The sequence below is a fragment of the Sorex araneus genome, chromosome X (genome assembly GCF_027595985.1).
Source record: "Sorex araneus isolate mSorAra2 chromosome X, mSorAra2.pri, whole genome shotgun sequence".
NCBI lineage: Eukaryota > Metazoa > Chordata > Mammalia > Eulipotyphla > Soricidae > Sorex > Sorex araneus.
Window position 1 is genome coordinate 235863617 of NC_073313.1, and position 17403 is coordinate 235881019.

General features: G+C 39.8%; 1 protein-coding gene across 1 annotated transcript in view; it reads left to right on the forward strand.

The window, feature by feature from the left end:
• LOC101546938 (cytochrome P450 20A1) overlaps positions 1–17403 on the forward strand; it is a 49768-nt gene that overhangs the window by 7750 nt on the left and 24615 nt on the right. Inside the window, exons 4-8 of the mRNA XM_004601286.2 lie at positions 3433–3575; positions 7256–7423; positions 9502–9580; positions 14825–14940; positions 16589–16643. Coding sequence (XP_004601343.2) covers positions 3433–3575; positions 7256–7423; positions 9502–9580; positions 14825–14940; positions 16589–16643 — 561 coding nt within the window. The remainder of the gene's footprint in view (positions 1–3432; positions 3576–7255; positions 7424–9501; positions 9581–14824; positions 14941–16588; positions 16644–17403) is intronic.

Below are 17403 nucleotides of genomic sequence, written 5' to 3' on the forward strand. Positions count from 1 at the left end.
GCCCAAGGAAACATTCTTATCAGTGTTATTTAAAATAAAAATGTGAAGCAAATATATTTTTTGTTGATTAAAATATGAAAAATAATTTCCTATCTTATATTTGGTATTTGCTTATCAAATAAATATGTATGTTCTGCTTATATAACAATTACTATATGTCAAAACTACTTTAAGCCATTTATAAATATCTCTAATTCTCAGAACAGCCGTTAGAAGTAGATGTTTTGATTTCCTTAGTTTGGGGGTGTGGGGTCCTCTCAAGCAGTACTTAGGGAGCCCTGGGGGCCACCCACAGCTACACTCATCCTACTGGGATGGATGGTTCAGTGCTTGGGTTTGGTGATGTGATCTTGCTTAGATCCAACAATGCCTCAGTCTTATGTATTTCTCAGTGGCCTCTAGGACTATGTTAGTGCTTGGGCGGTGGGGGGGTGGGGTCGTATGTTTCTGGGGTCCAAACTTAGGACCTTGTACATGCAAGGTATGAACTTTTGACTCCCACACCATTACCTGATCTTTTGTTATTTTCATTTTAAAGAAGACTAAGGTGCAGGAAAATTTAGTCCTTTAACCGAGGTCAGACAACTAGTTAGTGATAGTTGGGACTTGAAGCTATGCGGTATGGTCTGAGTTGTGCTAACATGGAAAGGTGGCACTATCAGAAAATAAAATAATTAATAAAAGAAGACTGGTTGTCTGCTCCTGTGGTGCTGGGAAGTGGAGGAAGCATGTGAGTAGTTTTCTTTTCTTTTTTTTTTTTTTGCTTTTTGGGTCACACCCAGCGATGCTCAGGGGTTACTCCTGGCTTTGCACTCAGGAATTACTCCTGGCGGTGTTTGGGGGACCATATGGGATGCCGGGGATCGAACCCGGGTCGGCCGCGTGCAAGGCAAACGCCCTACCCGCTGTGCTATCGCTCCGGCCCCAATGTGAGTAGTTTTCAAATGTTCACATTCATAAACTGAGAGATGTGTTCTTAAAGAAGGCAATGTATTTCATTATGAAGTGTGACAGATTTTTCTATCTTTGTTATGAAATGAGAACAGCTGAAAACATTCCTTAAAATGGAGCAGAGAGATAGTACAGAGAATAAAGTGCTTGTTTTGAATACAGCCAACCTTAGTTTAATTCTTGGCACCGTATGATCCCTCAAGCACCACCTAGAGTGATCCCTAAGTGCCACTGGTAAAGTGATCCCTATAATGCCACTGGTAAAGCCCTGAGAACTGCCAGATGTGGCCCCAAAACAAAGAAAAATGGTTAACAGTGAGGACTAGAATGTAACTGAGTGATAAAATTAATGTTTTGCTTGCCTGAAATGTGGGTTTAAAATTTGGCACCAAACCCCCCCAAAAGTTTATCAGTGAGTATCTCTATATACAGAAGGTTAGGCGAAATTATTATTTTATTTTGTATTTTACTCTGTTATTGTAGTTATTTATGATAGTAATATATGTTCATGGTATGAGGGATAAGCCTAGGGTCTCACATTTGTTAGACATACTCCACCACTGAGATATATTCCCTACTTCTGTGTTTGTGCATTTGTGTTTGTGAAAAAAATATAGTTAATTGAAGAAACACTTTAAAAAAAGGATAAAAGAAACTTTGGGGAATCAGCGTGGTATAGTACAGGTGTTAAGGTGCCTACCTACAATCTCACCAACTCCAGTTTAAATCACTGGCATCGTGGTTTCCTAAACATGACTAGTGGTTACTCCTGTGCACAGAGCCATGAATAATCCCTGAGCACCACTGGATGTAATCCAATGCCCATTCCCACAGAATTTTTAAAATTCAGTTAAATAGTTTTAACTATGATGCTTGACAGTTAAACACAAACATCAAATTTACTTTAAAACCAGTGAAATAAGCTTTTAAAAATTAAACATTTTGCATAAAAATTTGGATAGAAATTTGTACAAGTATTAATACTTTATAGTGGAATTTCAAGTCAAAATATTATATCCCTGCCATGGCTTATTTCATACATTTCTTATCTTGTTTATACATATCTAATAAGAAGCTCAATAATTTCTTGATGAGTAGATCATACAAAAGAAAGTAAATTAGTTATATAATAGAAAAAGAGTAGGGGAAACAAACTGCAAGTGTAGACTGTACAGTATTTGGCAGAGAGTTGAATGAGAAACCTTTTCTGAAGATTGAAAACTGACCACAAAAGAAAACTGTCCATTAACAAAGAACCAGGGGAAAAGTTGAAGTATAAGATAAAACTTTGGTACTCTGGAATTTTAATTTGCTTGATCATAGTTAGGTTCTTTTTGTCAGTTTGTATTGCTTCTTTTTTTAACAGAAAAATTTTTTTATTAGTGAATCACCGTGGGGTACAGTTACAGATTTACAAAACTTTTGTGCTTGCATTTCAGTCATACAATGATCAGTACCCATCCCTCCACCAATGCCCATTCTCCACCACCAGTGATCCCAGTATCCCTCCCACCACCCCCACACCCTCCTCCCACCCCACCCCACCCCACCTCTGGGGCAGGGCATTCCCTTTTGTTTTCTCTCTTCTTTTGGGTGTTGTAGTTTGCACTAGAGGCATTGACTGGCCATTGTGTTCGATGTATAGTCTACATTCAGTTCGCATCTCCCAACCTGAGCTAATCCTCCAAATACCCTTTATATGGTGTTCCCTTCTGTATCTGAGCTGCCTTTTCCCCCAGTGTTTGAGGCTGGCTTTCAAGCCTGGAGTAAACCTCCTGGTTCTTATCTCTACTATTCTTGGTTTTGGTCTCCTATTGTGTTACTTTATATTCCACAGATGATGCAGTCTTTCTATGTCTCTCCCTCTCTTTCTGACTCATTTCACTTAACATGATACTTTCCATGTTGATCCATTTATATGCAACTTTCATTACTTCATCTTTTCCAACAGCTGCATAGTATTCCACTGCGTAGATGTACCAAAGTTTCTTTAACCAGTCATCTGTTCTTGGGCACTCAGGTTTTTTCCAAATTTTGGCTATTGTAAACAGTGCAGCAATGAACATACAAGTGCAGATGTCATTTCTACTATACGCTTTTGCTTCTCCAGGATATATTCCCAAAAGTGGTATAGCTGGGTCCAGGATATATTCCCAAAAGTGGTATAGCTGGGTCAAATGGGAGCTTAATTTCTAATTTTTTGAGAATCATCCATACTGTTTGCCAAAAGGGCTGAACCAGTCGCCATTCCCACCAGCAGTGAAGGAGAGTCCCTTTCTCCCCACATCCGTGCCAACACTGGTTGCTTTTGTTGTATTGCTTCTTGAGCTATCATATTTAGGAAAGACTGTTAACAGAGCTGAGATAAAATGTTTAAGTTCTCAGCTATAATCCCTTTCTTTCCTAATTTCTTTTTTCATTTGCTAAAGATTTTTTAGCATAATTTTTAAACATTTATATATTTAATTTGTCTTGTTTCAGCGGATCCTTTTGAAACTATGCTAAAGTCATTATTAATGTATCAGTCTGGTGGAGAAAATGTGAGTGACAAGCACATGAGGAAAAAAATTTATGAAAATGGTGTGGCTAATTCTCTGCAGAGTAATTTTTCTCTCCTGATAAAGGTAAGATGGTATACAGTTTGTCCAGGAGTTTTATAAAGATAATAATTCTTTTTTAACTGTTGATGTGTCTTGTGTTTTTTTCTGACCTTTCATTTCGGGGTGTTGAATAATTTTTTTTTTCTGAGAAGGGTGCAGGCAGTAGGGAAAATAAGTTTGAGAATCTCTGCCAATGTTTTCTAAAATATGAAATATTCTTTTGGTAAAAGTAGAAATTATATTGTCACCAGAGTGCCAACGCGACAATATAGCGGATTGTGCACTTGTCTTGTATATACCAACAGAGGGCCGATCTCCTATACCACATCTAGTCCCCTGAGACCTGGAAGAAGTGATTCCTCAGTGCAGAGCCAGAGTAAACCCTGAGCACTGCTAGGTGTGGCTCAAAAATCCAAAGACTTTTTTTTGTAAATTATAGGCACTGGTTGGATGACCAGAAATACTTAGAAGAGTAAGGATCTGACTCGTTATTTTTCTTGTTTTTGATTTTCAGTTTCTTGGCCACACCTGGTGGTGGTGCTAAGGACTACCCATCCAGCCCTGGCATGTTGCCCTGGCTGTATTGATTTCTCTTTTTTCTGTTTTGCTTCTCAAAAATAAAACAACAACAACAAACAAAAAACAACTGTAGGGGCCTATGAGAAAGTACTGAAGATAGCGTATTTGCTCTGTATGTGGCCTATCCAGGTTTAGTCTCTGATATCCCAAGCACTGTCAGGAGTACAGACAGTGCAGAACCAGAAGTAAGCCTTGAGCATTGCCAGTTGTTTTCCAAAACCAAAACCAAACAAACAAATTAAAAATATATATACATAAAAACCCAGGCAAACAAAAAAAAATCAGAAAACACTAAAAAAATCCCACTGGTCATGGATGGTTAATGACTAGTTTCTTCCCAGTTCTCATTTTTAGTTGAAACATTATTTAAAAGATGATCAGGAGGCTTGCACAGCAGATTTACATCCTTTCATTGTTATCTTTCCTGCTTTGTGTCTCAGCATTCTATGGGCTGTGTTGCCTTGTCTTCTCGGACTACCTGCTAGGATGACCTAAGTAGTATTTGTTACACTCCTCCATCCACCATTGTCCTCCAGAAAGTAGTAAAGTTGACTTTTTAAAACAATCTCCATTTAGTATCTTCCTTTGTATTCTGTTTAAAGATCTTACAGTTGTCAGTAAGAATCTTACAAGACTGGAGCTAATGAGGACTAGAACTATGATGTCACTTGTTTAGCCCATAGCCCTGCTTATCCCCACCTCCATCCCTGCTGGGTATTGTTCTGGTGACTTCCAACAGCACTGCTAGATCAGAACAGCAGAGCTTTCTGACCTGGTTGGACCAGTGTCACTGTGAGTGGCTTCGGGTTGTCCTCAGTACAGTTTGGCATTATCATCTCCAACTTTTTTGTATTTGATGATATATTTCTGGGAATTGTGTTTATTTCTTTTTGTTCTCTATTAATGTAATGACAGAGTTTTTTCTTTATAGCAATATTTATTGATAAAGGTCTTATTCTTCTTGATTCAAAATAATTAATATTTTAGCATCACTTGTATCACTTGTCATCCCGTTGCTCATCGATTTGCTCGAGTGGGTGCCAGTAATGTCTCCATTTGTCCCTGTCACGTGCTAGTATAGCCCAATGGCGTCTGCTCGCTCCAGGAACATAAAAAGCATCACAGCCTCTCCTTACTCGTTTTTCCCAATGCTGCCATACTGGGGGCTCTTTCAGGGTCAGGGGAATGAAGTCCATTATTGTTACCGTTTTTGGCATATCAAATATGCCACAGGTAGCTTGCCAGGCTCTGTCATGTAGGCGGGATACCCTTGGTAGTTTGCTGGGCTCTCCAAGAGGGACGGAGGGCCTATCTATATGTGGCCTATTAGGGGCTTTAAGGTGGCCTCTAATCGTCCTTACAGGTGCTCTTAGTCTAACGAATGCAAGTGAAATAAATTTTGCCCCTCTCTGAGGGGGCTCCGGTAAAGACAGCCTGGCATGGGGGCAGGAGGTTCTGCATCACTCTCTTCCAGGAGCTTTGTTGTATAGTCTCGGGATCTTGGCCGTTGATGAGATTACATGGTGCTGGGGGCAGTTTGTGGGTGTGACTGCCAAGCTACTGGAAAATGGGGGATCTGGGTGGAGGAGGCCCAGTCCTGATCCGAGAAGGCTTGGGTTAGGATCTCAGCCATGGGCCCGCATACCTGGGTTCCTCTGTTGGTTCCTTCATGGGTGAGGCTCATCTGAGCATGTGGAAAGTGGTCTTGAGCATGGCTGTGGCTGGGTTTTTGACTGCCGAGGCTCTGCTTGGGAGGGGAGGGAAACTCAACCCACCCCCCTCCAAGGGGGCCCCGGTGAAAAGACAGCCTGGCATGGGGGCAGAAGATTCTAAGGAGTCTATGCTAAAGTATTGCACTGTAGCACTGTCGTCCCTCATCAGTTTGCTTGAATGGGCACCAGTAACGTCTCCATTGTGAGACTTGTTACTGTTTTTGGCATATCAAATATGCCATGGGTAGCTTGCCAGGCTCTGCCGTGCAGGCGGGATATTCTCAGTAGCTTGCCGGCCATTCCAAGAGGGACGGAGGAATCAAACCCGGCTGCGTGCAAGGCAAATGCCCTACCTGCTGTGCTATCACTCCATGGACTAGAGCTAAAATATTAGCATACTATAAATATATAATATGCTAATACTTTAGCATAGACTCCTTTTTTCCAAGCTTTTCATCTTTTTTCTCCTGTCCTTTTATTTCTTCTCCTGCCTGATCAAAGGCAACTCATAGTGGAAAATTATTAACCAATTTTTACATTTCTTTTCATGAAAATATTTCAAACTTTGGTTCCTAGATTGAAATGTCAGAGAAATTTTCTTTGACTTTACATGTCAAAGCAAAAGCTACATACTTAGCTTATGTATTAGACATGGTTATAGGGTACTACTCTCAGATAATTTCTTCTTTTCTGTCAGTGATTTTCTTTTAAAAGAATAATGCTCTTTATAGAGTTGTCAACCCAAAATAAGTTATATACATCCTATTGATACAATAACCCTTTGGCTTTTTTGTTTGGTCCAGTTCTGAGTTCTGTGTACTGTCCTCTAATCCTCTCATCCCTCATCCTGTAAATGACTTCTTCCTGTCCTGACCATCTTGACTCTGCTCCAAGGCTGTGTGTATAAACCTCTACTTGAATTCTGTGAGTTTAACTTTTCTCTTTCATTTTTTTTTTTTGTGTGTGGGGGAAGCGGGCATGCCCAGAGATGCTGAGGGGCTATTCCTGGCTTTGTGTGCTGTTGCGGGTAAGACAAGTGCTCAACTCATAAACTGTTTCCCCAGCCCCACTATCACCATTTTTAATTAGATGCTAAGATTATAGCCTCTTGATTTTTGTTAGTTTTAAGTTTTTTTCTAGTCTTCAAATGTACATATACACATATGCATATGTGTATATATATATTATTTTGGTAGTGCTTCTTCAGTTTTGTTTTGTAACCTACACTTTTGACAGAATCTGAGCCTGAGGCACTGATTGTAATATTATAGGTCAAACCAGTGTTAGCTTGACAGATCAATCAAGTATGCACCTGAGTTACAGAATTGAACCATGCACTATAGGAGGTAGATCTCCCTAAAGACTCTGTGAGGAGTTAATAGTATATCATTCTGGCTTTCTGTTCTCTTTCAGCTTTCAGAAGAATTGTTAGACAAATGGCTCTCCTACCCAGAGTCTCAGCATATACCCCTCTCCCAGCATATGCTTGGTTTTGCAATGAGGTCTGTTACACAGATGGTGATGGGTAGTGCTTTTGAAGATGACCAGGAAGTCATTTGCTTCCAGAAGAATCATAGCACAGTAAGTATAGAGACAATTTTTAAACTATTTCACAAAATTAGATAAACAATAAATCATTGTATCTCAGGGTTTAAATACTTTTTAGTAACCTGGAGGGTGGACTGGAGCAATAGCACAGTGGGTAGGGCGTTTGTCTTACATGTGGCCAACTCAGGTTCGATTCCTCCATCCCTCTCAGAAAGCCCAGCAAGCTATTGAGAGTATCCCATCCGTACGGCAGAGCCTAGCAAGCTACCTGTGGCATAGTCGATGCCAAAAATAGTAACAAGTCTCACAATGGAGACATTACTGGTGCCTGTTTGAGCAATTCGATGAACAATGGAATGACAGTGCTACAATGCTAAAATTCATTAATAACTGTTAAATTATTTCCTTAGGTTCTTTCTGAATGGTTGAATTATAAACAAGGTAAACTTTTAGGGGGCTAATTATCCAATTTTGAAATAATTGGAAGCATAGTCTGTTTCCTTGGATCTCAGTCAGTCAATGCTTAGCAATGTCATAGATGAAGGAAATTTTACAGTTCCTTGTGAACATTGTTTATCCACTGATGCCATTATAATAAATATTTGAAAGTTGATTATATCACTCTGTCCTTTTTCCTCGCTTGTACTCCATTTTTGTTTGTCTGTGCCACATTTGGCTGTGTTAAGGGCTTCCTCTTGGTTCAGTGTTCAAGGATCACTTTCTGATGAGGTGTGGAGGACCATATGGGTTGTTAGGGATTAAGCCACTGTTCCCTGAATGCAAGGCAGGTGCCCTAACTGATACTTTATCTGTCATACCTCTTTACTTCTTTTAAAATAAAGGAATGTTTGGGGCCTAAAAGATAGTACAAAGGTTAAGGTGCTTGCCTAGGATGTGGATATGGAGCAGTATATGGTCTAAGGAGTATTAGCAAGTGTGGCCCCTGAACACCACTGGATATGGGCATCCACTCTACCTCTACCCCTAAATAAAGAAAGGTACCTTTGACTCAGGGATTTGGCTCAGTGCTAGAATAACTCACATGGATGGAGTCCTGGCTTTGATCCTTAGAACTTCCTGTTGGGAACGAAGGATAAAGTGAGATAGACTGAGGAGAAAGACAGGATGGGCACTTATGGGAGCTTTTAACCTAGAAAGCCAGTGACAAGACCCAGGCAGGGGTCCTGTAACTGCTTTGTCTCTGCTCTTTCTTGAAAAGGAAATATCTCTCGTGATAAACCCTCCTTAGAGACTTTTTGGCCTCATTGGTAGAAGTGCAGAGACCCTTTGATATGTACAAGCTTAGCTTGGCTAGATTAGCATAGATAGAAAAATGCTTGTAGAATGCCTTCCTCATTCTTCTAATCATTGTTGGTTAAAGGTAATAAATATGGAATGTGACAGAGTCAGGGATCAGTCCACAAGACTTTTTAGTTCCCTTACCTGGTGCTTTTTTTTTCTTTTTTTCTGTCTTGTTTTCTTAACCCTGCATGGTGACCCTGTTTCAGTTCTGTTCATCTGGGGCCAATTCCTGGCACCTTCCCCAAAAGATAAATAGAAAAGGAACTTTAGACCTTACAGTACAATTAGTTACTTTAAAATTTCCTTGTCTTAAATTCTTAAAATATGTATGTACGGTGAGGCTAGAGCGATAGCACAGCAGGTAGAGTGTTTGCCTTGCACGTGGCTGACCCAGGTTCGATTCCTTCATCCCTCTCCGAGAGCCTGGCAAAATACTGAGAGTATCCCGCCTGCACGGCAGAGCCTGGAAAGCTCCCTGTGGAGTATTCGATATGCCAAAAACAGTAACAAGTCTCACAATGGATACGTTATGGTGCCTGCTTGAGCAAATTGATGAACAGAGGGAGGACAGTGCTACTATCAGGCTAGAGAGATAATATATATAGTAGGTGTTTCCTCCAAACAGAAACAATCTGTATAGCGTGTGTATGTAGTGTCCTTAGGGTCTTGGAGCAAATGATTATGCAGCCACTTAAAAGGGACCTCAGTCATCAATCTGTTGGTGAGACAAGACATCTTCAGTTATTAGATTGCTTGGTATTATACAGAAAATTGCTTATTAAATAATAGGTATATTATTTTATTTTCAGGTTTGGTCTGAGATTGGGAAAGGCTTCCTAGATGGATCACTTGATAAAAGTACAGCTCGGAAAAATCAATATGAAGATGGTAAGTTTCATGTTTCTTAATTCTCCATTTTCTGTAATAGAAATTTTCCTTAAACGAGGAAACACATTATTAGAAAAAAGAACTAACAGAAGTCTTTTTTTTTTTTTCTTTTTGGGTCACACCTGGTGATGCACAGGGGTTACTCCTGGCTCTGCACTCAGGAATCACTCCTGGCGGTGCTCAGGGGACCATATGGGATGCTGGGAATCGAACCCGGGTCGGCTGCGTGCAAGGCAAATGCCCTACCCGCTGTGCTATTGCTTCAGCCCCCACTAACAGAAGTCTTAACACACTGCAGAATAAGTTAACTATTGAACTGGTATATTTTATAAGATTAATAAAAATAATAAGGGTATAATCTTATGCTCATATATGTGTATATATATGCATACATGCTTATATATGTACACATATATACATATGGAAAAGCAGCTTAGCAGCTCAGTGGGGCCAGAGAGAGTACAGTGGGAAGGTATTTGCCTTGCATGCAAACAAACCAGGCTTGATCCCTGGCAACACGTATGTTGCCCTGAGCCCTGCCAGGAGTGATCCTTGACTGCAGAGCCAGCAGTAAACACTGAGTACCACTGGGTGTGGCTCAAAAACAAAGCAAAACACATGTTGAGTTGTAAATGATAAATGAAATTGTCTGAAGGAAGAAAAATTTAAACAAAATATTCATAAATTGGGCCAGAGAAATATTACAGAAGGTGAGGTGCTTTCTTTACATGCTGCTGATCTGGGTTCAATCCCTGGTGTTCCATATCATCCCCAGAGCCCTGCCAGGAGTGATTCCTGAGCACAGAACCATGAGTAAGCACTGAGCACAGCCTAGATGTGACCCAAAAACAAAATTAAAAAAGACCAGAAATCAGCTCATTGTACAACCCTTGGGAATTGCTATGTCAACATGATTAAATATTAGAAATATCAACATGTATTTGTAAAAAAAGTTACAACATTGTTACCATTATAAGGCAAAAATATTATAAAAGTATAAAATCTAGGGTGAGCATAATGGGCACTTTGGGGTTGAACATAACTTTGTATATCAATACCATAACCTTGAATAATATTGTAACCCTATTATCTGAACTATAATAAAAAACTAACTTAATTAAAATTCAAAAATATGAGATATACATAGAAAATAGTATTTTAAGTTAATCATCCCAAATATTCCTTTCTTCTATATTTTCTGACTATAGTGTCATGATTGTAATTTTTTAATACTATTATTGCTACCTGTGGCATATTCGATATGACAAAAACAGTAACGACAAATCTCACCATGGAGGTGTTACTGGTGCCCACTGGAACAAATCGATGAACAAGGGGACAACAGTGCTACATTATTTTGAACAATAGTTTTCTTTTTTCGCTTTTGTTGGGGGAAGGGGGCCACACCAGCAGTGCTCAGGAGTAATCCTGTATCTGTGCTCAGGTTTAGTCCTCCATATAGTCCCCCACTGGGAATGGGAGACTATATGGGGTGTTGGAGATTGAACCCAGATCAGCCTCATAGAAGGTTTCTGTCTGTTATATTAGCTCTCCAGCTTCTATTCTTTTCTTTTTCTTTTTGTTTTGAAGTCACACCTGACAATGCTCAGGGTTACTCTTTACTGGGCACTCAGGAATTACTCCTGGCAGTGCTCAGGACCATATGGGATGCCAGGGATCAAATGTAGGTCAGCTACTTGCAAGGCAAGTACCTGACCCACTGTCCTTATTGCTCTGACCCATCCAGCCCCATTCTTATTTTTTGATTCATTTTTAATTTGCTTAATAAAAACTATATTTCATGAATACTGAGTCAAAATAAAATGAAAATCAATTTTCTTACTCAAAATGAAAGCAGATTGTCTATATGTTCCTTGAACTATAGCATGGGTGTAGATAAAATTTTTGCTTTCAGCTTTTATTGAAAATGATTGGTATTTGAGTATCACTTAATAGCTGTATCACTGCTTCCTTTAAGAAATTCTCGGGGCCAGAGTGATAGCACAGCAGGTAGGACGTTTGCCTTGCACGCAGGCAACCTGGGTTCATTTCCCGGCATCCCATATGGTCCCCCAAGCACCGCCAGGAGTAATTCCTGAGTGCAGAGCCAGGAGTAATCCCTGAGCAACGCTGGGTGTGACCCAAAAAGCAAAAAAATAAGAAATTCTCAGAGGGCTGGAGTGATAGTATAGCAGGTAGGGCATTTGCCTTGCGTGCAGCCAGCCTGGGTTTAATACCTGGCATCCTATATGGTCCCCCCCAAGCCCAGCCAGGAGTAATTCCTGAATGCAGAGCCAGGAGTAACCCCTGAACATTGCTGGGTGTGACAAAAAAAAAAAAAAAGAAATTCTCAGAGGCCAGAGTGATAGTACAGCAGGTAGGGTACTTACCTTGCATGCAACCAACTTGGGTTCAATCCCTAGCATCACATATAGGCTTTCACGCACCTCAAGGAGTGCTGAGTGCAGAGCCATAAGTAAGTCTTGAGCATTCCTGGTGTGGCCCCCCAAAAAACAGAAAACGAAATTCTCAAGCTAGCATGACTGGAGATAGAGTATAGTGGTTCAAGTTCTTGCTCTATATGCAGCCTATCTTGGTTTGATCCCCAGCACCACATGGTCTCCTGAGCATCACCAATAAAGAACCCTGAGCTCAGAGCTGGGGGAGACCCTGAACTGCCAGGTTTGCCCCAACCCCCCCAAAATTCACATGTTCTCAACTAGGCCTGTACTATATACTAGAATCACTTTGGGGATTTAAAACAAATGTGAAAGAGAAACCCACCCTAGACAATTTATTCACAATATGGTACAGTTGTGTCTGGGGCATCATATTATATATAAAAGCCTTAACTATGCTGATAGGTTTAAAAATGGAATTTACTGCAATAGTTCCCAAACTTTGTTAAACATTGAGTCTTAAAAATCATTAAAGCCTGGCACTTTAGGATGTGACTCAGTGGTCAAGTACCTGTCTTTGTAGATGTGAGGTTGTGAGTTTGGGCCCTGATATCACCCCACGTTGTCAAGTGTGATCTTTGGTGTTGCTGGTGTGATTCCCAGTGTGACACAAGTGTGACACCCAGTATACTTCAGTAAACTGAATGTGACACTTGACAAAAGCACTGCAACCAAGTGTGTGGGCACTTTAACCAGAGGCATTTGCACATCTCATGTGTGCAAATGTTAGACATAGATAATAATACCAACAAAAGGGAAAGGGTAATGGAAATACTAAAATCTGACTTTCATTCATAAGCATTCAGATTTAAATGATACAAGGTGTGACTTGAAATTCGCAATTTTTCTTTTTAAGCTTCCCAGGTCGTTCTAGTATAGTATGTTTGGAACCTCTGATTTATAGTGTTAAGTACTTCTCATTTTATTTCATGTTTTTTTGCGCCTCACCTGGCACTACTCAGGGCTTCTGTTTGCTTTGTGCTTGGGGTTTGCTCCAGGCAAATGCTCCTAGAGTTGCTCAGGAAGTCATGTGATGCTAGGGATAGAACCTGGTTTTCTTACATGCAAAGCATGAACTCATACCACTGAGTAATTGAGTAATTTGTCTGGCTCAGATTTTATCTGCCTTACCTATCAGTATACGACTAGGTTGTTACTATGAGATAGAAAGCCATGGAAGTTTTGAGAGACCAGAGCCATAGTACAGCATGTAGGGCACTTGCCTAGCATGCAGCTGACCTGAATTCAATCCCCGACATCCCATACTTTGTGTTTATGAGGACTTGCTTTTTCAGTCCTCAGCACACATGCATATTAATAATAAAGCAAAAGACTGTTCTGAAGATGAAAAGAACCCAGGGCAATAGTAGTCAGGCTAGTTAAGAGAGGTTTGCCAGGTAAGAAAGTTAACATGAAAAAATAGGTGACAGGCCACAGAAAGTATAGTACAAAAAAAAGAAAAATATGTCTGTACTTTAAAGATAGAAACACTCATATTGGTTGGTTGGTTTGTCTGGTTTTTGGGCAACATTTCGGAAATGTTCAGGGGATAGTCCTGGCTTTGCATTCAGGAGTCACCCTGGCTGTGCTCAGAGGACCACATGGGATGCCAGGGATCAAACACAGATAGATTGCATGCAAGGCAAGCGCCTACCTGCTTTTCTATCTCTCCAGCCGCAGAAACACTTATGTTGTCCGACAGATTAGACATGGGAAAAGAGAGAGGGGATGTCTCACAGTAATGCTAGTGTGCAGTCATTTAGAGCACCTGCTTTGCAAGCATTTAGTCATGAATTCAAAACCCAGGTGATATGCACAATCCTGGCAGCTCTGCTATTCCACAAGTGGTTTTTGTATGCACCACAATCAGGAGTGAGACTTCCAGAGAGCATCACAATCAAAAAAGATGTGTGGACACATGACCAGAAAGTATGATCATGTGGAGCATGTGTATGAATGCCTCAGCATTCTGTGGCAAGCACACCACCACCATAACTTGTGTCTCTTAACTAAAAGTGTAACCACTGTGCATAGTAGAGGAGTGAGAAACCTCAGGAAGCCCTGTTCTACTTCTTGATCTTGGTAGTGATAAGGGTTTTTCTTTGATTATTCCTTACTAAAATTATACACAAGTGTTTGTTAAATTTAGCAAAATGAAGAAGAAGGAGCTGGAGAAATAGTTAAAAGGGTTGGAACACATGCCTGGCATGCACTAGCCCCTGAGTTTAGCCCCTGCACTGCATTCAACCCTCATCATTGCAGGGTGTGTGGACCTGGTGATCCCAGCACCATTGAACCTGAGCAGCACCATTTCACTGGGCCCAATCACTGAAATTGGCCAAGAATTGCAGGAGAGCTCCTGGACTCCTTGAGCACTGCTTAGAAGTCCTACTTCCCCCCCCCCCAAAGAAAAGGAGGAAAGAAGAGTTTATATATAAATTTGCCTTTAAAATGTGGGGTGGGGATTTGACTTTACCTCTCTTATGTTTGAAAATTATTCTGTATGTAGTAAAATTATATAGAAATATAAAAAGATGCTTCATCATTGGAGAGATAGTTCAATGGGTAGGTGCTTGCCTTGCATGTTGCTGACATGAGTTCAATCCCTGACATCCCATATATTCAATCCTCTGAGCATCATAAGGAGTAATTTCTGAGTGCAGAGCCAGGAGTAACTCCTGAGCTAGGTGTGACCCCAAAACCCAAAAATAAATAAATTGATTAATTAAAAGATGTTTAGTCTTCACAAATGGTTATATTTTGAAATGTCTTTTGCTTCCCTAAGCCCTTATACAACTGGAATCTATTTTAAAGAAAAGCATAAAGGAACGAAAAGGAAAGAATTTCAGCCAACATATTTTCATTGACTCCTTATTACAAGGGAACTTTAGTGATCAACAGGTAATGTAATAGTTAAATGTTTATCAATAAAAGATAATCACATATATAGAGTATACTTTTTATTTACTTTAGACCAGATGCCATTCCAATGACAATGATGTTTAAATTTTGCATCATTATGTAATGTAAGGTTTTAATTTCATATGATTCAACTCTTTAAAGTGGCTTTATATTTGAATAAGCAAATTTTGAACGCAAATTCTCTGATCATAAGAGAATAGGTCTTTCTCAGCTAAAATGCCTATGTGTGGTGTAGCTGCTGTTTCCAGCTTTTGTGTTACTCCAACACACTAGTTCATAGGATAGGAGTAGACTCATTATTGCCACACTTCTTTATTAAAGGAATCTTTTGCTCCATTCTACACAGGAAATCATCATAGACATGATAGAAATGGTTTTCTGGATCTGTGGGAGCACAAAAGTTGAAACAAAAATTAAAGGGTTTAAGGACAGTGGCAGGCTCTTCACTATTTCTGAGGCTTTGTTGCTATTTCTGGCAAGACAGTAGCACTGTCGGGGCTGGAGCGATAGCACAGCGGGTAGGGCGTTTGCCTTGCACGCGGCCGACCCGGGTTCAAATCCCAGCATCCCATATGGTCCCCTGAGCACCGCCAGGAGTAATTCCTGAGTGCAGAGCCAGGAGTAACCCCTGTGCATCGCCAGGTGTGACCCAAAAAGCAAAAAAAAAAAAAAAAAAAAAAAAAAGACAGTAGCACTGTCTGCACTGCATGTCACACTGTCCTCCCATTGTTCATCGATTTGTTCGGGGCACCAGTAATGTCTCCATTGTGAGACTTGTTGTTACTGTTTTTGTTGTTACTGTTTTTGGCATATCAAATACAGCTTGCCAGGCTCTGCCATGTGGGTGGGATACTCTCAGTAGCTTGCCGAGAGGGATGGAGGAATCCAACCTGGGTCGGCCACGTGTAAGGCAAATACCCTACCTGCTGTGCATTGCTCCAGTTCAAGGCAAGACAGTAAATACAGGATTTACTTGTTTGTTTTTTTTTATTTGTATCATGAGCTAGTAATGTGACTGATAAATGTTTAGTGCATCAAAAAGATAATGTAGAATCTAGTTATATACATTATGCATATTTTAAGTGAAAATATCAGAGACATAATATATTTTTCCCTTTCATTGGCCATAATTTTATATTTACTCCAGGTCAGGCCTTCTTAGATTTTTTATATGTCAGACCCCTTTACACCTGAGAAATTTTTGTACAATTTCTAACACAAAATACATACACAAAACTTATAAATCTATATGTGTATATAGAATTAGTATACAAAGAATGGATAATCAATAATTAATTTATTTTTTAAAAACTTTAAAGCTGCACCCTTTAGAAATGGGGTCAGGAGCTGGAACAATAGTACAGTGGGTAGCGTGTTTTCCTTGCACTCGGTCTATTGGTGTTTGAACCACAGCATCCAGATGGTCCCCTTAGCACTGGTAGTAGTAATTCCTAAGCACAGAGCCAGGAGTAATCCCTGAGCATTGCCAGGTATGGTCCCAACACAGAACAAAAAATGGGGTCATCATTCACAATTTTAAAAACCTAGGATCTCAGTTTACTTTAGTAGAATATAGTATGGCCACCTTACATTTTATACTTCTCTAAACTTCAGTTTTGTTCCCTAGATTCTAGAAGACAGTATGATATTTTCCCTGGCTGGCTGCATAATAACTGCAAAATGTAAGTATTACTTTATTTCTTTTTGAGATAGAACATAACATATGCAACAGTAAAACTATACTAAAATAAAGGAGCCACTGTTTACCAGACAATTATAATTTCTCCTTTCTTTTTTTTTTTTAAATTCTTGTTTTAAAGACTTTATTCACACAGGTATCTTTTTTCTAACCTCAGGTGTTCTGTCTCACTTCTGAATGTTGCCATAAATTTCTGACACAGTTTTTGAATTGTGAATTCTAGTTAGTGCTTTTAAAATGAACTGCTATTGACACCTTTCCAAGTGGAGCAGTGAGCTTTAAAATTTCCTGCTGCTGCTTTTCATTTTGGTTCCAATCTGGTCTTCTATTATTTAGGTCTACCAAAAGGAATATAGGTCATAGAAATCACAATTTTAAATAACTCAATTCTTAATGGAACTGAAGGTGATTTTAGTTTGAAACTCTAAAATGTGTGATATGTTTTCTGAGTTTTCTTCCTGGTTTTAGTTTAATAGAGTATCATTCATTCATAAAATATTTACAAAAATATGTTGACATAAAAATGGTAAGTGAAATAAGGGTCCCATAGTAATAGTGCAGTAGGTAGGACGCTTTCCTTGCATGCAGCTGACCTAAGTTCAATTCCTGACATTCCATATAGTCCCTCAAGCACCACCAGGATTAATTCAAGTACGTAACTGGGAGTAATTCCTGAGCATTGCTCAGTGTATTTTTCCCCAAAAAACAACCCCTCAAAAAAGGGTAAGTGAAATATTAAAATA